This window comes from Peromyscus eremicus, chromosome 17 (genome assembly GCF_949786415.1).
Source record: "Peromyscus eremicus chromosome 17, PerEre_H2_v1, whole genome shotgun sequence".
Classification (NCBI taxonomy): domain Eukaryota; kingdom Metazoa; phylum Chordata; class Mammalia; order Rodentia; family Cricetidae; genus Peromyscus; species Peromyscus eremicus.
In genome coordinates, this window is record NC_081433.1 from 54,045,100 (window position 1) to 54,071,619 (window position 26,520).

General features: G+C 38.9%; 1 protein-coding gene across 2 annotated transcripts in view; it reads left to right on the forward strand.

Annotated features, from left to right (window-relative positions):
* Positions 1–26,520, forward strand: part of Marchf1 (membrane associated ring-CH-type finger 1) — a 323,570-nt gene that overhangs the window by 165,032 nt on the left and 132,018 nt on the right. For both annotated transcript variants that reach the window (XM_059244763.1, XM_059244764.1), the window contains exon 2: positions 534–584. In XM_059244763.1, the coding sequence (XP_059100746.1) occupies positions 534–584 (51 nt within the window). The remainder of the gene's footprint in view (positions 1–533; positions 585–26,520) is intronic.

Below are 26,520 nucleotides of genomic sequence, written 5' to 3' on the forward strand. Positions count from 1 at the left end.
TTTTTAAGTTTTAAATCTTAAGACATAACTTAGAGCATTTTAAACTTTAAAGAGCAAGTGCTTACAAGCATGAGGAATGACAGAAAAGACCAATAAAATGTGTTTCCCAAGAACACGAATTGCAGGTTTCTACAACACAACTAGCACAGGATATTTACTTGCGTGGGGAATTAGAATTTACTCATAATTTTCTGATTGCTAAAGCAAAAGTAAAACAATGGGCTGGACTTCCATTTTCTAATTTGCAAAGAGATTACATAGTGAAGTTTTTTGTAGAAAGAATAATTTCATGTAAACAAATATTGCTAGTTTAATTGCTACTTTGAAGTTAATTGGAATATATTAACAGTGTACTGCAATGTACTAGAAAAATGCAATCTTCTAAAAGTCATTTGGCTTAAATTCTTTGTGTGTCTGTCAGTCAGAACCTTGAGAATATTCATAAACCTATGCAATGCTGCCTTGTCTCCTCTTGGTGATGACAGGTTGGACGACCCTTTCCTTTAATCAGTGTTTCTAATTTTATTTTTCAGAATGAAAAGTCCCCAGGGCGATCAGCAAGTCGATCAAGTAACATATCAAAAGTAGGTGAAATCTCTCTCATTTATTGATTTCTCCATTTCACGAGTTCAGTGAATATTGATAAAGTTTGACCTGTAATTGTAATGTATGAGAAGTACTCAAATACGATTTGTTAATGGCTTGAACTCTTTTGCACTTTTCCTGCTGGAAACATCATGCTTTCATGCAATTCAGCTAATGCTGTTTTTCCCCTTTGCTCTCGATACAGAAGGTAATTTTCCACTTTCAGATTTGTCCTGGGAACTGTGGCTCCTTTTCCCTCCATTTCAAATACATAGGGACAACACACTCTTACATCAAAGCCATCAGCACTCATGGCACTATTCACATGGATTGAAAATGTCAAGATTTCGTGTCAACCTCACCAAGATGTATACATTTTTATCTGGATAATTTTTAGAAATCCATTTCATAAAAACTTTAGTTGGGCCATATTTAGGTTACAGAATCAATAAATAAAAATCAAAATACTCTCTAGGCTGACTTTAAGTCCAAACCAGGAATCAGAATCATGAAATTATTATGAATCTGTACAAATATTCTAGAATTTTTACTAATACGAAAAAAAAATCCTGAACCATTAAAATCGGGTGCCATATGATGCGCGGATATGGTGCTTGGGAATTAAAATATAATGCACAGCCACTTTTCAAAATGGGAACTCTGCTTTTCTAAGAGAGTCAGGAGCAACGTGGAGTTACATGAGGGCAAATTCCATGTCAGGGTCTTTCACTAGCCAGGGAACTTCCATGTTCCCAGCCTTAATTCTGTACTAGTAATTTTCCATTAGTTTCTCATAGTGGATCTAGAAATGAGTAACAAACATTAGGCTTTATGCCAACTCCAGCTTCCTGTTTAGAGAAGCTCCACTTTCTGCTTCGTTTCCAGGAGTGAATGACTTCGTTACTCATTGAGAAGTAGGAGTTCTAGAGTGTCATCATTCTCTTCGGCTGGATTCCTGAGTACAAACCTTACAGATGGATGGCATGTGCTTCCAGGAATATAACCCCGATTTTGAACACACACGTTTCTGCCCATTTCTCTGTATGGAAGACCTCTGTGCTGCAATGCTACCAGCTCTCTAGGATGCCTAGATACCATTCTTTGAAAGATGATCCAGAACACAAGCACTCATATGCTCACTTGCAAAACATTCAGGATTCAAAACTGGTGTCGTTGGATTAAGTGTTACCCAGAGGCCTATGTGTTGCTGGCTTGATAGTGTGAAAAATAGTAGAACCATGGTACAATTGAGTGATAGATTGGTAGACCATTTGGGGAATGCCCTTGAAGGGTATTGCTGGAGAAGGCCCCATCCCTTGCTCTTTTTATGCTACACCACCAACTCTCACTGTGATGTGCTCCCCCCTCCTCCTGCCCCATTGAAAGTCAAAAAGCAATAGACATTCCTAGTCATTGATTCAGTTTCCAAAATTGTGATTCAACACAATCTTTTCTCTTGAAAACAGTATTGTCTCTGGTATTTGTTATAGTAATGAAAATATGATGGAACATCACTGTTTTGAATTTTTTCAAGTTGTGTTACATTCAAATTGAATTACATTCAAATCATAGTTCCTCAAATCCTCTGAGATATTTGAGAAGGAATGTGCCCTTCTGTTTGAGAACACTTCGAAGGGTGAGATCTTAAATTCAAGGCTCTGCTCTGTTGCTTCCTGAGATAATCACCTAAACTCACTAAGATACTTACTCTCTCATGATAAAGCTAGTCACCTGAAGGATTTCTTCGTTTTGTTTTATATTAACAAACCATCTTCTAAATGCCTGTCATCCAAGCCTCTTAGGAGAAAGCCCACCCAGAGCCATGAAATAGTGGCATCTTTGTGAACAGATTAATGTTGAGCAAGTAACAACTTAGAAGCTAGTATTGGGGCTGGCAGCTCTATTACAACACCAAATTGCCATGATTTAGGAGCTCAAATATATCCTCTTTCCAAACTGCTGTTTGAAAAAATGCAATGTGTTCACAATTTTCAGCCTTTTAACTAATTCCTTTAGAAAGTATATAAAGTCACAAGGGTCCCTTCCCATCTCTGACTTCTTAAAGATTCTCTGACCTTTTGTTTGGACATGAATGAAAATCTTTTCTCTGTTTACCTTAGTTCTATCACAGAACAGTTTCAACTATCACACCCTGGTAGATTTCTGTGAATCTAAGTCTCTTAACCCAATACAACGCTCCTTGTATTTGTGTCAGAATGATAGTCAAAAGTGATAAATACATGACTGGGTCCTCATTACTCTTATGAAATACTAAATGTTAAACTCTTCAATAATCCTGTGGACTACTGAGTATGAAATGACAAAACCTATAAATATTTGAATTCTTTCATTTTCAGGTGTTAGAAAAGAAATTATCAAAACTGGAACAGAACTTTCATCCTTTAAGATTGTCAAAATAAGTTTGTTAAAATATTGTAATTTTCAAGGGTTTGAGAATCAGTAGAGTGTAGTCATAAAGAACACGGATAGCAAGGCACCTGCTGAGAAGAGTTATTAAATTTCCTTTATAGCTTATCTATAAATGGAGAAAGAGCAGCAGCATATATATCTTGGTAAGGCTCTTGAAAAATGGTTAAGCCATGTGTAAGTATCAGCTCCTCTAGCTGTGGTGCTCCAAATATTTAGACCTCAATGACAGCATCAACAAAGCACCTAGGACTCTCTCTCTCTGGTCAATGAATTTGAGACTGTAATGTATGCACTGTTTATTTCTCTTAGGTGAACCAGAATAAATTAGACAGTGATAAGATGAAGAAGACATTAAAAATACTGTATATTCCTTTCAGCTTAAATGTTTTATATTCAACAACAATAAATGCTTTTAGGCCGGCATTAGTGTAATTCACACTGGCTGTCTTCTCTACCCTTTTTCTAGTTTGTGCTAAACTCCATCCATTAATACAGGACTGTTTCAGGATATAGTAAGAATACCTTCCAGATTAGGATAGCAAAACTTCCCACGTCCTTAGGTCTGCCCCCCACCTTAATGAATGAACAGACTTTCCAATCAACAGTTCTTACTGGATGTTTCTCTTGTTCTGTGCTGGAATAGTGAAGCAATAAAAATGTAGACTGAATCTTCAGTGAGCTCAAAGGACAGAATTGAGAGAAAATGTACGATATTACTGTGCATCTAAGCATAAAATATGTGGACAATATATGTGCACACACATAGAATATACACAATGTGCATACTCTGTATAGATGTGCATCTAAGCATAAAATATGTGGACAATATATGTGCACACACATAGAATATACACAATGTGCATACTCTGTATAGATGTGTATATACACACTATATACACATAAGACATACACTCTACAACAGCATGTGCCCAAAACACTTAACAGATCTGAAAGTCCAAAAGGCCTGCTGGCATGTTTGGTTGCTGTTTGCATCTGAGAACTTGGACTACGGAGGTAGAGTGCTGTCCTACTCATGGATTTCACCAGTTCACTGGGCTGGAACTGCAAAACATGTGGCTTATCCCAAGCATATGCTTTCTTTCGGGGAGCCCCGGTTAAAGTCTAGACCAGCAGTCTCTAGTGAGTTTTCCTGGTAGATGAAGTTGCACAGGTGCCATTATCACCTTTTTCTTAGGGATAAAATATTTCCTGGGGAACTGTGTTCTGCTTTTGTTAGACACCCGCTGCTGGTTCCTGTGAACTTGAGCCCACGTGCATTTTCTCTGCTTATTTTCTTTTGAATTTTTCACTGTAATAAATCAAAGCTGGAATATGATTACATTCTCAAGCCTGAGGACCCTTAGATCTCAAACAGTAAACATGGCCAAGGGGACCCCAAACACACCGTCCTGAAAAGGAGTGCAGAGGCTGTGAGGAGTGGTAAAGATTATCTTTAATTGCAGTAGGATAGCTCAAAAGGAGTTTCTTAGAAGAGTGTACATAAACAAGGACTTCAATTTGTGATGTGGTTAGCTGTTAGGAAACATGTTGAAGGGAATATAAGTACAAGAATTTGGAAGGGAGGAAGCAGATTATAAAGAAGGGAACATAAAATAGCCAAGGAGCTATTATGAAAACACTTTGAATACATTCTCTTTAGTCTGGTTGTACAGGTGCCATTGGGCTTGGAAAATGGTCAGCAAGGTCCTCAAACCTTTATCCTGTCTCAGTGAACAAGGATGAATGTGAACATTATATTTGCCATTTTAGAATTACATAATATATACACAATATAATAAATGCATAATAAACCTAAGTTGTTAGCGAACATTAAAATCACATTTTTAGTTTTTAACCTCTGAATAAATTTTTCTGACAATTAATCTCTGAATAAACCTCTGAATTGTTCAGTAACAATTATATTTTGTGATTTCTGGTTATTTTGACATTTTTATAAGCTTATGTTTTTGTTTGTCTTAACAATATTAGACAATTAGACTATACCATTTTTCTTTTTTATAGATTCTCTATATATACCAGCCTGGCCTTGACCTCTGTATTTCTTGATTCAGCCTTGTAAGTGCTAGGATTATAGACAGGTGCTACCACAACGTTTTTGTGTTTTTTTTCTTAGTATTTCTTATTTTAGTAATGACAGTATGCTTTGAATATATTAAAGTTAATCCAAGACCTATAGTAATCTATATAGTTTGAAACAATGCAAAGGATATTGTTAGAAAATCTTGTGTAAAGAGAGCAACCTTCACTTTTATAACACACACTTATTTTGAAACTGTTAATACATTATTAGTTCTCATTACTACTTTAAGCACACGCATGATTTGCAAGTCCCTAAAGATTAAAACACAGCCAAATCCCATATGTCCTTTACCTTTTCTATGATAGGGGATCATTTTATTCAGCTAGCAACAATATGTGCTTTACCAGAGAATCCTCTCAAAAGCAACTGTCACAGAGAAAGAAACTTAGTTCCATTCAAGTTCACAAAATTGTTCTACTGAATAAAGTCTGGTTTTTGGTTTGTGCACAAAGCAGTTCATAAAGTCAAATTCACTTATGAAAAGAAATTCAAAAGTGACTACCTTAACAAAATGATACTTCAGTGAGTTTTCATAATTTCTTAGTATATTCCCCAGACTATATTGACTTGACAGGTTTCATCTAAATTTTTCATTTGGTTTCTGCCTGGAAATATCCTCTATAAGGTTATCATGAAGATGTTATATAGCTCTAAAATAGTATTTTTAAAGATTTCTCTTATATGAATACCCCAGCTCATTTCACAATAAAAGAAGATGAATAATGTAGTCGAAACAATTTCTTCAGCGAATACCTTTGAGGATGTGCTATTAGGATGGATCATAGCATTTAAATGAGTGTTATCTTTTGATCAAATTTATGCTTCATTTGACTTGTGGAAAACTTTATCGCTACATATTTCACAAGATTTGCCTTTAAGATTCCAAAGCATTTCCTAGCAAGGTCAAGCTGAACATGTTCCTAATGTGTAAAATATACTGGGAATGCCTTCAGCTGAGGCCAAGCCAAGCATTTGTGTTATTGAGCAGGTTTTAATGTTCTGATTTACTAAGAAATCCTTTTTGGTAATACAAGGGACCAATAAATCAGCTATAACCTCAGACAGCACACCTTTAGAGGATAACCTGGATGTATTGATGAAGTAAAAGAAGATATTATATTGAGAAATAAGTGGAACTAACTAGAGAATTTTCACCGATCCTCAGTCTAGGTTCCTCTTGAGACCAAAGCTGAGTGAATGGATATAAATTCAGTTGAATTAGTAAAGGTGTTGAGGACTATTATGAAAACCTGAAGCTTCCTATTGCCTGAGACTTTATTTTATGTATGTCCATTCCTTGTGAGTGCTCATCTAATCTCATGACTTTATAGGTTAATAACGCTCAGACCAGTTAAGCCAAAATTTCATCCATAAAATCTGGATTCAAATATCGTACTTTAATAAAATCACATAGATGTATTATAGGCCAGTTGCTATATACGATCCTGAGATAAGGATTTTTGCAGTGATATTCTAGGCAAGTAGAAGTGGGAGAAAACATTGCTGAAATGATAGAAGAAACTCAGGAAATGAGAAGTCAAGAGAAGACTCCTTGTTCCGATGGGAGACATGTAGTTTTGTCCTTCTGGAGGCCAGGAAGCAATCTTTTCATTTTTTACTGGCCACTTATTGGCTCAACAGCTTTCAGAGACAGGGAGATTTCTATGCACTCTGGTACTTTTTTAATGCAAGTAAATAACCCAAAAGCCACTGTTGCTGGAGAATTTCTCTCCAGCTCCCACCACCAAGTCCCGCCAGTCTCAGAGCCCATTTATAAAATAAACACATAGACTCTTACATTATTTAAACTGCTTGGCCATTAGCTCAGGCCTGTTATTGTCTAGCTCTTACTCTTATATTTAGCCCATTTCTATTAATCTTTACTTTGCCACATGGCTTGTGGCTTACCGGTACTTTACATCTTCCTTGTCCTGATGGCGGCTGGCAGTGTCTCTCTCTCACTTTCCACTTCCCAGAATTCTTTTCCTTGTCCCGCCTATACTTCCTGCCTAGCCAATGGCCAATCAGTGATTTATTTACTGACCAATCAGCAACACATTTGACATACAGACCATCCCACAGCACTTCCCCTTTTCTTTTCTTAAAAAGGAAGGTTTTAACTTTAACATAGTAAAATTACATATAACAAAACAATTATCAAGCAAGAATTACAGTTACAATATTAAAGAAGAGATCCTATCTATCTTATATTTGTAAGTTTAAGGTTTTATATCTAACTTATCTTTTATTATAACTAAGGAAAATTGTAAGTATCTAGTCTTTAACCATATCAAAGACCTCAGAAGGATATATTACTACCTGAGAAATGGAGAAGGATATAAGCAACTTTTAGGAGTCTTGTAGGGTAGACAGAGACAGCTGGCAGCCTGGACAGTCATTCAAAGTTCTCTTGTAAAGTTGGGGCATCTGTCTTCAGCCCACAGGCCTAGAGTCTCTTATTCACTCTTCTCTGTGTCCTGTAGAATGTCTGGCAGTTTTCTCTGCAAAGCAGGAACCTGAAGGACCATTTTGTCAAGCAAAGTTCAGTGGTCACCTTTGTATGGGTCCTGCATGTCCAGTTGATCAGACAGTCCAGGCAAGAACAGTTTCTTGCCCAAATGGCTATTTTTGTCAAGGTGAAGATAAACTCCATATGGAGTGTCTTCGATGCCCATCCTCCTCTCTGAAGTAAATCGGTGCTGTCAGGAGCAGACATGTCTCACTGTCCAAAGTCTAAACTTTTAAAACATTTTAAATGCCATATTCTGTAGGTATTTGAAGTGTTTGAAGACTACCTATCTATCTGAAATATATCTATGTATACCTAGAGGACTTAACTAACATGGCTACAAATATTATCATAGATGACTAACTATTAATCTATTTTTTAATTATCCATTACAATTTTAAATGAGTTACATAAACATAATATCTCAAACAAGAATAGAAATATATATACAGTATAACAAAATTAAATTTAAATTTGTATCAATAAACTAAAATCTATAGCAATGTAAAACATTTTAAACAAGTTGTTACTCTTTAAAAGTAGGTTCATTAATCTACCCTTTCATCCTATCATATCTAAACTATCCCCTTTTTTGTTTTAGAAAGAGATTGTATTTATAATCAACCTGATTTAAATAAAAATATTGTTTTTTTTCTGTCCCACACCAGAGGGCTCTTCTGATTTGGGACACAAGAATCTCTTAACCATTTTTTTTTTTTTTGAGCAATATGTCTGGGTTTAGAGGGGGAGTGAGCCAATTCCATCTCTAAAGCCAGCTTGGTATATTTGGGAATTTGGGCGTAGCTTCTCTTACTACTTCCTGCTGGAGGGGGGCGCTGTATCTTCTGGAGACAGAAAGAAAATTTTAGGATCATGGAGTAGTCCGTGAGGCTGTATCGTCTGAGCCAGTTAACTTGAAACCATTCTGGATGTTGAATCATCTGGGCCATGGTGTCATTGGAGACCTTTCAGGGGGTCTTGGCTGGTCAAACCTGATGTATCTTAATCTGGAACAAATCCATAGTCTCTGGCTTTCTGTGGAAACAAGAGCAGAGACTCTTTTCCAAAGCAACATATCCTTATATCCAAATTTTGAAGTCAAGGTACCTTTAAAATATACATTTTGGCATAACTCAACAGCTTTTACAATCAAATGTTTTTCTGCAGTTACGAATATCAAAGAGAACATAATCCAGATTCTCTGTGTGGTAGTCATCTTTACGTGGCTTATTTTTTTATATTAGCTTGAGCCTATTGCTTTTAAACTGCAGCCTTCTAAGCCTGAAATGGCGCAGTGGCTGCTGGCTCCGCCCACTTCAGCTTCCCAACATGGCGGCGGTCCGCTTTCCGCCAGCTCTGGGAGCCATAACTCTCAGAAATAGTGGGTCTACACTTTTACCAAAGTAGCGTGTAGCCCAGAAACCTCTTTTTTTTGTTTTGTACTAGCAAAGGCTAAATTCACCACACAGTTTAATGTGTTACTTGCAGAGGCCTCATTCCCGCCATACTGCAGGTCGAGCATGCACGCCAGGAACCCGCCAGTAGCTCAAACCGGCAGCTGCCGCTCATTTGAGAGAGACAATTAGGAAGCTGTTTTTAGGTCCGTTTTAGAATCTTTTTTTTAAGTTTTTAGGTGGAAACTCTTGCCACCACGTTGGACGCCATTTGTTGCTGGAGAATTTCTCTCCAGCTCCCACCACCAAGTCCCGCCAGTCTCAGAGCCCATTTATAAAATAAACACATAGACTCTTACATTATTTAAACTGCTTGGCCATTAGCTCAGGCCTGTTATTGTCTAGCTCTTACTCTTATATTTAGCCCATTTCTATTAATCTTTACTTTGCCACATGGCTTGTGGCTTACCGGTACTTTACATCTTCCTTGTCCTGATGGCGGCTGGCAGTGTCTCTCTCTCACTTTCCACTTCCCAGAATTCTTTTCCTTGTCCCGCCTATACTTCCTGCCTAGCCAATGGCCAATCAGTGATTTATTTACTGACCAATCAGCAACACATTTGACATACAGACCATCCCACAGCAAGCCACAGTGACAAGTTCCCGAAGAGAACCACAGTTGTAAAATTTTAGAAACAGAACTACATGGAAATTGAAAGAATCATAGACTCACATATGTTCAAATGGACTAGAAATGATTTCATCATAACTGTGACAGTATCTTCTCTGGTCTATCTTCTGTCTTCATGTGATCTATATATTCTTGTAGATGATGACTGGTTACAATTTCTAAAGAATAAACCTAGAATGACAGGATAATAGAGTGAGCTTTTACTATTGTAAATGTCAAGCAAAATCCAATTCATCTTCTCTGAACCATCCTTCCAAAGTCTCTTTCATGGCAAAATGGTTCTAACTTCCTTTCCTTGTGACTCTGACCTTGACAGTGGCTAAAATCATTCAGTGGGCATCGAATTGGAGTGTGAAAAATATTTGGTAGCCTTAAACACCCCTCCTCATCATAAGCAAGTTCCATTCTTCACTGAATTACTGTACTTCATACCAGACAATGTAACCTGGTCACAAGATCTAGTCACATGGTCCACGGGTGCCCACCTTCTGTTCTTTGTTCTTCCTAGGGTCCAGGAGCAAGTCAAGGCCTCTTCTTAAGTAATGTTCTCTACAGACAGGAGAGTGATCTGCAATATCCATACTTGGCAGTTTCAAATGAGTGGGTTTATTGTATATACAGAAAGAAGAATTTAAAGTAAATAGCAAGTAGCAGATAGCAAAAGGCAACTGATAGAAAATATCATCAGTTCAGGTGCTTACAACTTATGACAGAAGTGACTAGGGTAGTCTGATTGAGAGAAAAAAATACAGAATTAATAACATCGAATTGGAGTTTACAAACATCCAGCAGGAATGACTGGGAAGTAGCCGGCATGTTGGAGTTCATGACTCAGGTGTCCCTGGCTCAGGGTCCTTTGCAGCCATGCTGTGGCTGAGCTCTGGCTTTCCATTCCCACTCCAGGCATGTTTATGCCTCTGCTGGAAATGGTTTACCCTTTTATTGTGTAAAAGCAGAGCTTTTTAGAACACTTAGTTGTGTGTGCCTTTGCCGTCCTCTTGTTACAGGGCCAGGGGGCAGCCTTTCACTACATAAAAGGCCTTTGAGGTCACCTTGAGACAAACACACCTGGATCTAAAATGCGAGGCTCTACCCTGCCTCCAGAGCCAGTTTCTCGGTAGATTTAAATGGTATATGACAATTAAGCAGTATACTATGCATTATATATGGTAAAGAGAATTCTGATATGTTCTGATGAAATCTGCTACCTCTATCTATGACATCAAAAATTTCCCTTCAAATATCCATTTATATATTTAGTTTATTTGTATTTCCATTTTCTAAATAGAACACTTTATTTGGATAGGGCAGACATGGTGGAGATTCAATTGTGTATGTATGGAAGATAAATTAAAATATAAATAGAAACTATACATTTTTGATGGTTGACATCAAACCTACATTTTATTTTTGTTTATCATAGTACTTCTGGGAACTCGAAATTCACCGTTTATTATTGGTCTGAGATCAATGCAGCTTGTGTTACAGCTGCGAGCATTGAAGAACCTCTTCTCATCCAAGCTCCCTCAAAACTAGTCTTTGTCACCTAACAAAGGAATCTGTGAATTATTGTAAGTGGGGCTTGTCATGCGTTCAACATTCAGATTCCTGCCAAGCATTCTGGGTCGTATCTAGCAGTAGGAAGTAGGATGGTCTGTTCTTCACTTCGGAAGGAATGCACTAGCATACACAAGTGCACAGAGTTCCTAAGACATGTGCATTTGAACTATCTTTGAACATTTTTAAGCTTTTTTTTTACTGCCCTATGGAATGTACACATGTAATAAACATTCAGAGTATTAGCTATTCCTAGATCTGCTAACACATGATACCATCAATGTAATGGACTACTCCTGTGTTTGAAAATCATCAGGCCATTGAGGTTACCTCCAATCTGTATGTTGACATGTTCATAAGCCAAGTCCATGAATATATATTGATGTCCATGCCACATGAGCGTAAACTACTTTTGATCCTCATTTATAATGAATGTTGTAAATAATACATCACAAATCTCTGACCTCCTGTCACATGCCAGATTGGGTATTCATCTTTCTCTAAGACATATAGCATATTTAGCACAACACTCTATCAGAACTTGTTGCTGTTTGTGTGATGTACCATGATTCTGTAGATAGCAAAAACATGAGGTTAAATAGTGATGTGATGAAATCATTGGCGTTGTGTCTCTTTAAAAATGTATTGTTATTGCTTTTGTCCATGCGCATATGTCATGACACATACGTGAAGTCCAGAGGACAACTCTGTAGCCTCAGACCCCTCCTTCCACCTTTGTATGTGTTCTAAGACTTGAGCTCATGTCACCAGGCTTGTTCAGCAAACACCTTTACCTGCTGAGCTGTCCTGCAGGCTCTCTAGTTTTATGTCTATGCCTAATACAACAGTCAAAGTGATCTTTTTCAAGCATAGGTTAGGCAGAATCTTGTTACTGTTTAGAACCATTAACATTTTCTATATCCCTCAGAATAAAAATAAACCTTTAAGTCAAGCGTAGTGGCATATGCCTTAATTCCCAGCACTCAGAAAGCAGAGACAGGTGGATCTTTATGAGTTCAAGGCCAGTCTGATCTACACAGTGAGTTCTAGGATAGCCAGATCTACATACTAAGACCCTGCCTTGAATAAACAAACAAACAAACAAGCCCTTACATTGACCAAGAAGTCATCATCGGGAATGGTGCTCTCTCCCTAACTGTGTTTCTTTTTCTCTTGCTGTTGTTACTCAGTTCCAGGCATACTGACTTCTTGCTGCTCCTCAAACAGGATTTCCTTCAGAGCACTTAACCTCTGCACTGCTGCTTCCCTTAAAGATCATCATTGTTCTGGGAACATAGAACAATGGCAGAGTACTCGCTTAGCATGCCCAGGGTGATTGTGTTATTCTTATAATCTTAGTACTTTTCCCTGTATAAGGAGGTGGGGGGGGGGGAAGGATGCCTGGTATCAGCATGATCAGCTTCCTCTCACTTTTTCTATCTTTTCAAATTTCATCTTCTCAGTAAAAACCTATCTCTACTTTCTCTTCCCTTTTAAATGCTGTATTAATTTTTTCTTCATTCTTGAAAATTTCACACGTTTGCAATGACACATGATCCATCCACCCCCTATTTCTTCCTTCCAGCTTCCTCCATGTACCCCATGACATGGTTCCCTCCCAACTCCATGGAATATCACAGAAGAGAAGGAAGAGATCATTTAAGTGACCGATGATGGAGAGGAGCATCTGGAATTCAAACTTCCGGACTTCCCGTGGCTGTCACACTCTTCCATTGTTTTCTCAAAGAAGGGTAGCTTGGTCTAGGCCCTCAAACTTACAACCACCCTGATTTACCTCCCCAGTGCTGCCATCATGAGTGTGCACAACAAAGCTAAATAACTATATTTTCCCTTAAAATTTTCATCATGATCCATAGCATTATATTTTATTGGCTCTTAGGGCATAATTTCTTTCTTCACTCAGTATTGCTTCTTCAGTGTGTAGAAAAATTTTAAGCAGGACAGATTTGATAAATATTTATTAAATGAATATATAGAGACTGTTGTATTTAACACATGCATCTTTATCATGGAATTTATGGACTCAGAGCAAGTACCATGTCCATGCCTGTCCATGGCAACTATGACCGAATACACCTCATTTTCTCGTAAAGCCGTAGAGAAGTTCTGGTACATAAACTATACCAAATGTCAACCAATCCAGTCTTGAAGAAAGGGGGCAGTGCCAGTATCTCTGTCAAGCAGACAGTGACCTGCTGGCATAGAGTGTATGGATCTCTGGGTAAGAATGTTGTTATTTAGCCAGAGGCAGAGGGAACAGTCAAGATCATCAGCAAACATCTGAGCACCTGACTGATGGGGCACTGATGACTGATGCCATCTTATTTACGCATGTGCGTTCTATATTTTTAGCTTTTGTTAGGACTTTTGCTGCTCTAGTGGGCTTCCCTGAGGATCTGTCTAGAACCCCTCAGCAGGCTATCATTACTGTATTTGATCATTTATAGCCACAAAAGTGCAAGTCAAAGTTTCCCTAGTATATCCTAGAGGGAGCAATGTATTTCTCCCTGCTCCTATTATGCAGCAGAACTTCCTCACACTGTCAGCCAGTACCACCTCCTGAGGACCCAGAGGTCTTCTGATCTACTAATGCAGGACAGGTTCTGCCTAACATCATCTCACATTCAGGGACTCAGACGCAGTGACAGTAATGTATGATGCTGGGACTTATATACCACAATGTGCCAGGTGCTGTCTGCTTGACAGTGCAATTATAAAGCCTTAGAAAGGGCAGCATCAGAGCTATCACCTTAGAAGACAGCCCAGGAAAGGGAGACTAAGTTTCATAGAGTACATCCCATTTTGTACCAACATACATAAGATAGGGCAAAGACCTGCCTCTTGGAGATCCCTAGTTTTGTCCAAAAATTAATGGGTAACAATAGACATTATCCCGGTCATGATCATTTCCAGTAATCTACTTGACTAATGTGTGTTTACTAAAGGTACCACTTAGGGTTCTGTAGGTTTATAAATTCTGGTCCAAAGAAGGGATACTCCCAACATGAGACACAGTAGAGAGTTCTAACATTGGAAGCTGTGACTGTGGTTTGGTCATTCTGAGGTCTTTTTAACAGAACATTAGTAAGTGGGGGTATTCGTTACCATTCAAGTTAGCATTTGTCAGCTTGCTGAGTTGGATGAGAGGCTCGTGTTGTATTCTGGCAAATGATAGAAATATCAGGGTATGAAATACATTTTCTCTGTGATTCTTGAGCTACGCATTCGTCCTTTTTCAACATTACAAACATACTCGGTTTTAAAGCTCTCTAGTCACTAGAAGACTTGGAAATCCTTTTAAATGTATTTTTATGTGAGCCACATTGAAAAGCTGGGGGGATTCATTTTTAAGCAAGAAAATTTGTCTCAGGCTTTTAAAGGTCTATTTCCAAGCCCTGTGTTAGCTATTGTGACTAAAGTTTTGAAGAGAATACTCACAAGGAAGTTAGCATCAATAACATTTCATCTCCCACAACATCGTAGTAGACAGGTAGTCTCTTCAGTCATTTAGTTCTTCATGTTCTGTCGCCACCCTGAACATCCCCTAAGAAGATGAGGACTCCCAGGGAAGTCTGGACCAAAAGAATTTTACTTGAAAAATAGAGCTTGTTTTCCAGAAGCTCTATGCTTGCAGGACCAGAGTGTAGAAATGAGACTGCAGGTTAGGCCAGGTGTCAGACCCAGTGGGACATGGAATTAGCATTAGAATTTCATCTTTGTGCTTTGAATCTTCTTAGCTGCAGAACCCTGACCTTACATTCATAGTATAGGAGGCTCACATCTCTTAATGCACTGTGCAGCCACACAGAGGTCCCCCAAAGAACTCAGAAATTAGGCCATGCCAACCAGTCTTTGGGAACGCATAAGGAAAGCAAAAAATAAAGCCAACATACTAAAAGAATAAACATGGCAGTGGCAACCTTGACATTTTTAAATAGACCACCCTAACTTAAACTCTTCGACAGTATATTGTGGTGGTATTGTATTCCCCAAAATATTATGCACCCTAATAAACTTATCTGGGGTCAGAGACAGAACAGCCACTAGATACAAAGGCTAGAAAATGGTGGCACTCACACCTTTAATCCTAGCACTCCAGAGGTTGAAATCCCTCTGGATCTCTGTGAGTTCAAGGCCACATTGGAAACGGCCAGGCATGGTGACACATGCCTTTAATCCCAGAAAGTGAGCCTCCAATCCCAGGGAGTGGTAGTAGAAAGCAGAAAGGTATATAAGGCATGAGGACCAGAAACTAGAAGCATGTGGCCTGGTTAAGCATTTGGCTGGTAAAGCTTTCAGGCTTCTAGCAGCAGTTCAGCTGAGACCCATTCTGGATGAGGACTCAGAGGCCTCCAGTCTGAGGAAACAAGACCAGCTGAGGATCCGGCAAGGTGAGGTATCTGTGGCTTATTCTGGTTCTCTGATCTTCCAGTTCACCCCAATACCTGGCTCAAGTTTGTTCTTTATTAATAAGAACTTTTAAGATTCATGCTACAGTATATTTTCTTTCATTCCCTTATTTATACGTAAATGTAGGTTGGCATACTTGAAGATGAATTAAGGATATTATTTGTCTTGTTTCTTCTTGATTTTGTGCTAAGGGTAGAATTGAAGACTTTGCACATGCCAGGCAAGAACTTTAGCAGCAAACGGTACCACCCAGCCCAATAATATGTCTTTAAACTGTCCATCCTTTCCAATGATGTCAGTAGTTCTTACCATTTTCCGGGTCATACAGAAAGTAATTCTGAGAGCCTTGGCCCCTTTAGGTCCGGAACAAAAGGTTCACTTTTTTGTTGGGGAAATATTCTGTACAGCTGATTTTCAGTAGGAATTTCTTGGTATTGATTCTCCACCATTGCTGTCTGGTGTGGCAGCCATTAACCACAGGTGGCTAGTTAAACGTAAATTAGTGGCAATTATATAAAATTTAAAGCCCAGTTCGGTTGTACTGAACTAACTGATTATGAATGAGCCCTACAGAATTAATGACAGCACTGATTGCCGTAGTAGTGGGCATGGCATGTATGATGTGGGAAGCTCTTTTCCAGACTTCATCCTAAAGTTAAAGCCAGTGTTTGCTTTCCTTTGTAACTCTGAAAAGCAAATGAATAACTTGAAAGTTTTTGGTGCCATGGTTGGAAATCATCCCTCATCACTGACCATCTTTCAGATTATGTAAAGAAAAAACGAGCAAGTAAACATGAAGGTTTGCTTTTCTTTCCATCAAAAGCAATTTATTTTAAATGAGATTTCCTTGGATTCATTTTTAATTTTTGTAAATATTTACGTTTCAGTGTAATGAACTTCTGAGGTGGCGTGAAGAAGATATTCGATGTCAAACTATATATAAATTGGTGGTTTTCAGTGGTTGTGGGAGATTGTGAGTGAAGAATGGACTCACAGGAAGAGAACTCGGCACTGTGTCTTGGTACTGTTGGTCACTCTTTCTCTGGGTTTCATCAACTAAAAACAATATAAAAAATGGATCTGGACATATGCTTTTCTTTTGAACGTCCTCAAAGTCAATAGATTTTATATTAGGAAAAAAGATTTCCAATCTAATGACTAGGTTTCATGTAGAGCTCTAACCTACAGAGATAGTCAAAATGATGAGATCATTATGTTCAAATACTTAAAGTAAATTTGAGAAACATTAGACTTCTAAGAAACAACAAAAGGAGTTAAAGTTTTAATCCTCCCCAATACGTTGCTTTCTGAACAAAAGAAACGATGTATCACTATGCTGTGCACAGAACATCAGCCTCCCATCTTATTACCTCTCTCCCTTCCCTTTGTTTCTGAGCTTCTTAGATAGCAGCTGATTACTTTTAATTCTTTATTTTATTTTATTTTTTTTGGTTTTTCGAGACAGGGTTTCTCTGTGTAGCTTTGCGCCTTTCCTGGAACTCACTTGGTAGCCCAGGCTGGCCTTGAACTCACAGAGATCCGCCTGGCTCTGCCTCCCGAGTGCTGGGATTAAAGGCGTGCGCCACCACCGCCCGGCTACTTTTAATTCTTATCTGAGCTTGTTTGGGGTTTTTCTTTTCCTTTATCATGTGTGTAACAGCTGAGTCCTTTGACTTGGCTTCTCCTAGGTGCATGTCCTTGGTAACTTACTACTATCTCATATCATTTCCTGTTTATGTCTGTCATCTTCTCTATGTTTGAGGCCTTTCCACAGATCCTACTGTGGATGCTGGCAGCTGTGTTGTTAATGTAATTAATGTGTGGAGTTGATTTGGGTTGACTAGGCCAAATAAATCCACTTTAAGACAAACTACCCAATTTGGCTGTCTTTGTTGATCAGATTAACTGGATAATTGTCAAATCTCTATCTCACTAATTACTGCAGAGGCACATTAGGTATTCCCTCATTCAATTCTCATTTCATTAAAATTTACCACGAAGGCTGTGTAAATGAATGCTGACACATAGACAGACAAGTTTAAAAGGAAATTCAATAGCCACATGCATTGGTTCCCTTCTCATCTTTCTACTGAAGTAAGAAAAATTTTATTGATATATTTTTTTTTCTTGCTTACACAAGGGCAAAGGTGAACTTGGGGGACTCTATGTTCCTTCCATCCAAAATCCATAATGGCAATGCTTCCTCTCACAACACAGCAAAATTCCCAGGCTTACTGACTTTTTGTTTAAATGTGAGAATAGAGTGATTGATGATGAATTGCATGCTGCAATCTATCAGAAGGAGAAGTTTTGCTGGATGAAATAAGATTGCCCCTGTAAAGATCTTGGTATACATGATATGTGCCTGGTGAGAATATGGCTTCTCGCCTTTGGGAATTCACACTGATTTTGAAGGCCTCAAGAAATAATCAGTTAGTAGAAGTAGACCTTCAGGGTTTGTTTGATACTCCAAACCTTGGTATTTCCACTATTTCAGGATAATTTTATTTAAAGTAAGGAACAAACAATAAAAATTGTTTTCTTTGATATCTCTTATACAATAAATACCCCAGACAAAAATACATTTGCTGAAACTCTAATAATAATAACAAGCTTGAAGATCACCTATTCATGTCCTGAAAAGAAAATTTTACAGTTTGGATTGTGTTTCAGTAAAACAGTTTGGTTTTGCAAAAAGTACTTGTTCTGAAAACAGAGAGCAAGATAGCCAAAAATAGAATTTTTAAAGTAAAATTATTGAGTAATGACAAATAGTTTTTTAATTGTTGTATTTGTATATTTTGTACAGTTAATTATGATATTAGAACATACTTATTTTATACATAATATATACATTGAGAAAGGGCATTTTTCATATGTGAGTTGAGTCTTTTCTTCACTATTTTTCTAAATAAAAAGATGCAAAAACAGCCGGGAGGTGGTGGCACATACTTTTAATCCCAGCACTCAGGAGGCAGAGGCAGATGGATTTCTGTGAGTTCGAGGCCAGCCTGGTCTACAAAGCGAGTTCCAGGATAGGCTCCAAAGCTACACAGAGAATGAAAAAAAAAAGATGCAATAACAATAAGCTTAGCACTTATTGAGCACATCACTCAAGTTCTAAGTTTTAGCATTTTACACAGGATATCGGTCTTTTGTAAAATTCAGAAAGTCAGATTTAATGCTTGTCTTATGGTTTCTGTTGCCATTGTAAAGTACCATGACCAAAAACAATGTGAGGTTTATTTCAGCTTACACTTCCACAATACAGTCCATCATCAAAGGAAGTCAAGGCAGGAACTCAAACAAATGGAAACTGAAAGGCAGGACCTGATGCAGATGCTGTGGAGGAACACTGCTTACTGGCTTACTCCCTGTGGCTTGCTCGGCCTGCTCTCTTATAACATCCAGAACCACCATCCCAGGTATGGTCCCACCCACGGTGACCTGGGCTTTCCCACATCAATCATCAATCAAAAAAATGTACCATGGGCTTGCCCACAAGTAGAATCTAGTAGAAACATTTTCTCAATGAGGTTCTCTTCCAAAGTGAATATAATTTGTGCCAAGTTGATATAAAACTATCCAGCACAAGACTAGAGATAAATTTACATGTTCAATACTTGGATATGTGAAGAAAAAACTAGCAGAATCTAGGCCCATAGCTACCTATCCCTATCTTCTGCCTTCCACATCCACTCATCCTGCTCTGAACCCAAATGAAGAAATGGAGTAACATAGCATTTGTAGATAACCCCCTTTTCCCAAATAGAAAATGATATATTGGTGGTTGAAACACAGAAAAATTACATTTAAATTTTTAATATTTGAAAAATGTTTAATGCAAAAATCCCTATGTTAGGGACATATTGCAGGATGGAACTTTGACATTTATTTATTTGTGTGTGTGTGTGTGTGTGTGTGTGTGTGTGTGTGTGTGTGTGTGTGCCTATGGTAATTTATTTGTACTATGTGTGTGCCTGTTGCACTCAGAAGACAAAGGATGTTGGAATGCCTGGAACTGGAGTTACAAGTGGTTATGTGCCACATGTAGCAAGTTCTCTTAAACACCAATCCATCTCTCCAGCCCTGAACTTTTAAGGGTTCTTAAAGTCACATTTAAAAAACAACTCAATGTCAAGAAACCTAGTAGGTCTCATACATTTGTCGTCACTAACTCTGACAGGAACATGTCTTTTTCTCTTCATATGTTTGTGTGCATGTATGGTTTTCATGCATATATGTACACACATTCCCATGTGGGAGGGTGAACATGTGTGTTCATGTGTGTAGACACTCAGGGCTGAGGTTGAGACTGTTCCCTTGGTCACTCTTTTAACTATGTTCCTTGAGTCAGGATCCCTCAATAAAACCCAGGACTTAATTCACGACTACTCTCTCTAGTCAGCTTGCTCCAGGAATCGTGTCTCTACCTTCCTAAACTGAAATTACAGAAGGCAGCCACACTCATCTGGCATTTACCTGGGTCCTGGGGATGCCAGCTCAGTCTCGTTGCTTGAAAGTATATTTAAGTGCTGAGCCATCTCCTCGGCCCCTGACAGTAACTTTTTCAGATACACTTATGATTTAGAGATTAGAGATTAGAAAACCAAACAGTGATCAGATGGTTGGCCCTAAATGACAAAACAAACTAGTGACAGAATCTGGATGTTTAGCTATGCATGCACTTCACTAGTTGCTTGTCTGAGGGCTGAAATATCAATCTACCCCACAGGCCTCTCTTGGACTTCTTTCCAATATGACACGGCAAAGTGTAAATAACCATGGAAGTGGTTATGTAAATTGAAATAAGCCCGCTACAGAGAGGCAAATACCACATGATCTCACTTATGTGTGGACTCTTCAAATGCTGATCTCATAGAACTTTCCAAAGGAACAGGAAAAAGTAGAGGAGAATGGGGAAGAGAGGAGTGAGAGAGACCTGATTGATAGGAACTGAATTGCAGTATAGGGCAAAAAGATAAGGTGTGCACAGGAAGGTGATGTCTTAGGGTTTCTGTTGCTGTGAAGAGATACCATGACCACAGCAATTCATAAAGGAAAACATTTAATTGGGGTCTAGCTTACAGGTTCAGAGCTTTAGTCTATTACTGTCTTGACAAGAAGCATGGCAGCATGTAGGCAGACATGGTACTGGATGAGGAAGCAAGAGTTCTACACCTTGATCCACAGGCAACAGAGGGAGACTGTGTGCCACACTGGGCACAGCTTGAGCATATGAAACCTCAAAGCTCGACCCCACAGTGGCACACCTCCCGCATCAATGCCACACCCCTTATTGACCCTAAACTCTAAAGCAAACTAGTGACAGATCCTGACTGTTTAACTATGCATATACTTCAATAGTTACTTGTCTGAGGGCTGAAATATCAATCTACCCCACAGGGCCACTTCCTATGGGCCAAGCATTCAAACACATGAGTCTATGGGGTCATTCCTATGGAAACCACCACAAATGACAATGGATAATGATAATGTATTGTCTAATTGAAGAGCCAGAAAAATAGTTTAGAATGTTTTTACCACACAGAAATGAAAAATTTTAAAGATATAAACATATTTAACTTGATTAAAAGGTTATACAACGTTCACACACATCCAAACATCACTTGTCATCCCCATTAATATATATAACTATTTTACATGTTAAAAGTTAATTTCAATTAAAAATTAAAAATATAATGCTCATTAAATATAATTTTCTTTGATAGTGTCATTTAAAGTATGACATGAAAGAGTTTACAAAATAACTGGAGGAAGAATGTGGTTGTAGTAAGAAAATATTTGGAAAGCTTCTTTTGAAAGACCATAGAGAGTCATTTAAATTTCTTGAGAAGAAAAATTGCATAATAAAAATGAAGCTTGAAAACGCCTGCAGGGGCTGAAGAGATGACTCTTGCAAAGAATCTGAATTTAGTTACCATAGTCATATCCGGAGGCTCACAACCAACTTTAACTCCAGCTCTGGAGGGATCCAACACCTGCAACCACTGCTGGTCCCTGCACTCATACACACACACACACACACACACAATTTAAATAAACATAACAGGATTGTGGTTTAGTCACATTGTCCATTTCAAGATTTGTATATTTTACTGTGTATGTTGCCTAAATACTACTGCATATTATTATTGAATGGCAATTGGCAATTAATGGTATCCACTCTAAATTACTTAGGAATAAATCATCCTTTTGTAGGCAGCTTAATTTTGCATGCATCACAAATAGAATCTTATTTATAAGCGGATAGGGCAATGGGTAGATGAATAAATATATGATACAGTAAAATTAAGAAAAATACTTGCATATCAGATACAGTGATATTCACTGCATAGTTTTTTCAACTTCCATGTTTATTTGAAATTTTTATAAAATGTTCAGTAAAATAAGAGCTACAGAGATGATTCAGTGGTAAGAGCACTTGTTGCTCTGCCAGAGGTCCTGGGTTCAGTTCCCAGCACCCATTTGATGGCTTACAACCATCTGTAATGCCAGCTCAGGAAATCTGACCTTTTGCTAGCTTCCATGGGCACCAGGCACACATGTGATGCATAAACCACACTCTGACAAAACACCCATACATATCAAATTTATGTATATTTCATATGTATTATGTATAAATTCTATATTATATGTTGTTCTACATGTATTCCTATTTAATATATTATATTTATGTACATAACTAGGAAAACATATTTATTGTTAGAAATATACAGCACAGAATGGAGGAGATAGCAGAAAATACAATATTCCCTGAGGTGTCCCAGTGCATCCAACATGAGCCCTGAAGACCTAGCGTGATACTTACTAATGGGAAAGAGGAAACACTCTGATTGACTCAACATGAAGAAAAGAAAGGCATTGGTTAATATTAGGAGGGGTGATGAGTAAAGAGATGTGTGGAAAGTTTTCTAGCTTAGTCTAAGGGTAGTGTTCTCACAGTGTGGCGTTGAGGTCCCGGATGTGGCTAGTGTGCAGGGACTTCCGTCATAGGGCTTATCTATTTAGAGTTTTGAAGACTCTACCCGTGAAAAGGCAACATTCTTTCTAACTGGTAGTCATATCCCTTCTGGAATGTTCTTCTCCTTAAACCAGTAATTATTCTCTACCTGGTGTTTTGCTTATACTGTGACGTTGGTATTTCTCTATCAGTAAAGGGACCCTTTGTTTCTTCCCTACTCCCTCTAAACTTCACTGGCTCATTTAAAATAGCAGAAGTGTTACTCTGTAACCTCTCAGACTGGGTCGCAGAAAGCAATGCATCTTTTGCCTGGTTCTTTCGCTCCTGTGACATATTCCTTGAGAGCCCCGACTGAGATGCTGCTTCAGGATGCTGGCTGCCTCCAAGCACCCTGCCGGAGTTAACACAGGGCTTCCTCAGAGAGAGGGGAAAGCTGCTTGAGCTCCAGCTGTCCTGATCACCACTGTTAGAGTCTTCCCAGCCCCACGGCAGGGACCTGACCCAGTGCACCTCCATGTGGGTCTTGCCTCTAGCTCTCGAGTCTGGTTACTTGGCACCAAGTGGAGCCAAGGGACTTGTCCCTGTTAAGCCCTGTCCAGATTGTAGATTTGTGAATAGGATGAATGTCATCATGTTAAACCAGTGAGTCTGGAGATCTTATGGCACTCGGCCATCATAAACAAAGCAGCATGGGGCCTGGGGAGACGGCTCACCTGGAAACATGTTGCCACATAAGCATGCAGACTTGAACCTACCCCCTTGCACCAATGTAAATGCTGAGCGCGGTGGTGTGCGCCCACAGTCCCGGCACCGGGGAGACAGAGACAAGCAATGCTCTGGAGCTCACTGGCCAGCAGCACAGCCAAATGGTGTGTTCTAAGCCAAGTGGGCGACCATGCCGTGAAAGACAAGGGGATTGGCTCCTAGGCTCTCACTTCCTCCCTCCCTCTCTCTTCCACAGCACATACATAGAGATTTTCGAATGAGACTATCTTGTCCTATTAGGAAAAAAAAAACTGATTTCTTATTGTTTTTAATTTAAGGAGGAAACATGAATCCTTCCTCATCAGTGAAAATGAATCTTTTTCCAACTAATTTTCTCTCCTCACTCGGTGTGAGTGGCTAGACTTATTAGATATTCCTACAGGACAGACGGACAGTAATCTACACTGTATATGGTAGAAAATCAGCATACTAAACTTCTACCTGTCATTAAACTGCTGCACTACAGTGATGTGTCACAGCAAAGCGTGTGGCTGCGACTTGACGGACAGTTATTGTTCTGTACTAAATTGTCAGGTTTGTGACAGGACGGCATGAATGGCAGTCCTCACGGACAGTACGGAATCTGCACAGCTGTCTGTGCCTGTTCTCAAAACTCTCTTTGAGGCTTTCCTAAATCTTCACTTGACTAGAGAGGGACAGAAGCATTCTTCCAAACTCGTACTATGCTGCTTCCCTCTTATAATCTATGTGCCTTTGTTTAGGCTATAGATATTGGATTCGTGGAGGTCACAAACTGGTTTAGAGGAGGAATCTCTTAGTAAATTCTATATAGATGTGAAAAGAGCGCTTCAAAACATTAGTATATTGTTTGCCCTTTCCTGCATGCAATTCTGAAACTCGGTAGTCCCACTGAACATCTGGTTATCATTGACCTAACTGTTACATGTTCATTGAGCACTTCATATGCACTTCACATGCATACATATAATGCATATATGTGCCACATGTACTTGTCATGCAATAGTGCCAGGCTACTGAGGACTACAATGAAAATTTATAGAATAAGGAGTTCAGACCAGTGTATCATTGCAATGAACATTAGCAAGTGTAAAGCGGACTGGCCCAGAGGGTTTACTATGTGAAACATCGCAGCTCCCAATCCCACTAGGATGAATGAAGAGGTTTTGGAGAGGCAGAGGCAGGAAAGATGAGATAAAAGGTTTGGTTGTTGTTGTTGTTTTGTTTTTCTCTTTGTGTTTGTTGTTTGTTTGCTTGGTCTGATTTGGTTTGGTTTGGTTTCTTTTTTTAATTTTTGTTTGGGGGAACCACTGCAGGGGGTGGCATGGAAATGAAGGGACTGGGAGGTGAGAAGAATTGGGGTGCATAATGTAAAATTCCCAAAGATTCAATAAAGAAATTATGTTATTTTTTTAAAAAGAGTCATTTATAGAATCATAAAATCATGGAGATGTGGAAGTTCTAAAGACATGATATACTAGGGAGAAAGTATGACAATAAAAGTTAATAAGTCTAAAGACAGCTCCTAGGAACATCCCTAGTCTCACAGAGAAAGGGTGATAAGGAACTCTAGAAGAACTTGGCAAGAGAGGTTAGGAGAAAAATCAGGAGCATTCTAAGCCACCAAACATCAAAGCAAGTGTTTTAGAAAGATCTGGTGCTCCAGAGAATTGGGGGAGGGTTGGTACTGAGAATTTTTTATTTTATGCGCTAGTCAACTTCAGAAAAAGGGCTCTAGGTTATACAATAAGACATAAAAAGATAATAGAACGTTACAAAGAAAAGGGATGAACTTGTGAGATCCAAAATGGCTTTTTGAATAAGTTAAATACAAGCTGATGGTGAAAGGCAGAGGAATAGAGAGAGAAAGGAAGAGAGAAAGAGAGAGGAGGGAGGGAGGGAGGGAGGGAGGGGAAGGGAGGGGAAGGGAAAAGAAGAGGAAATGGATGGTGACAGAGAAAATGGGAGGAAGGGCATATACAAATCTAGAGGATGGGAGGGGAAAAAGAGAGGTGTGTTTGGGAGCAGCTGTCAGCTAGGAGCCTGTTTGGGAGTAGCTGCTAGCTAGGAGCAAATGATGCATTGGTAAAAGTGGCAAAGATGGAAATGAGGACTCATTATTAGCAGGGACAAGATCATGTAAGCCTTGAGCCAAACTAGGAACTAGAACTTTACCATTTGAGCTGCAGAGAATATTTAAAGACTCAAACAGAAAACTAATGTAGAAAGGTCTGAGTTTTCTTAGGAGCACTGTAGCCAATTTGATGCAGGAAAAGACAGATAAGCCAAAGAGTTCCAAGGTAATGCCAGCTGGCCCGTGAGAATCATAGGCACTTAAGTAGTCAAAATAAACAGGATATATATATATTGGTTTTCAAGACAGGGTTTCTCTGAGGAGATATATTTTTACAGGTAAAATAGGTACAGCTTGAAAATTTTCGGGGCTCGAGAAGAGAGTATTAGACAAGGTAAGTGTTTAGGTTTCTGCTGTCATTATCAGAATGATGTGCAGGTCCCTGTGCTGCCATTTACACTAAAAAGACACAGGAACAGAGGACTATGAGGCTCCATGTGTTCTGATGTTTTCTCAGTAGCAACAGGCTCTTCATCGGCTCTCTTGAGATCCAGGAAAGGATTGATCATAGTACTCTAAATGCTCAGAGTTTTTCATCTAGGGGAAAAAAATGGGATATCTTCATATCTAGCAAAATAATTCTGAGAAATCCAAATAGGGCTCTGCAATTCAGGGCATGAGTTTAAACATAAATCCTGGAAGTTCTTTTTCAGAGTCTCCCAAAGCGCCCTAATGGGATGGGAAGCAGTTCACCTCTCCTCTCAATTGATGTGGGTGTAGCAGGAGGCAAGCACTAAGCCTGATGATTCGAGGTACCACTAAGGACTATTGTGTACGCTTCCTGGCACAAATCACAGGCAGTGATGGCAGTTGCGAATACCTACATGTTCAGTTTATTAGTCTACACCTTCCTATATGAGAAATGGGGCCAGCGATGTAAACTGTTTTTCCCTTTTTGAGTCATGTTTCTACCAAAGGCTTGTCTACAGTGAGGGGCTACCTTATCACTGTGTGTAGAG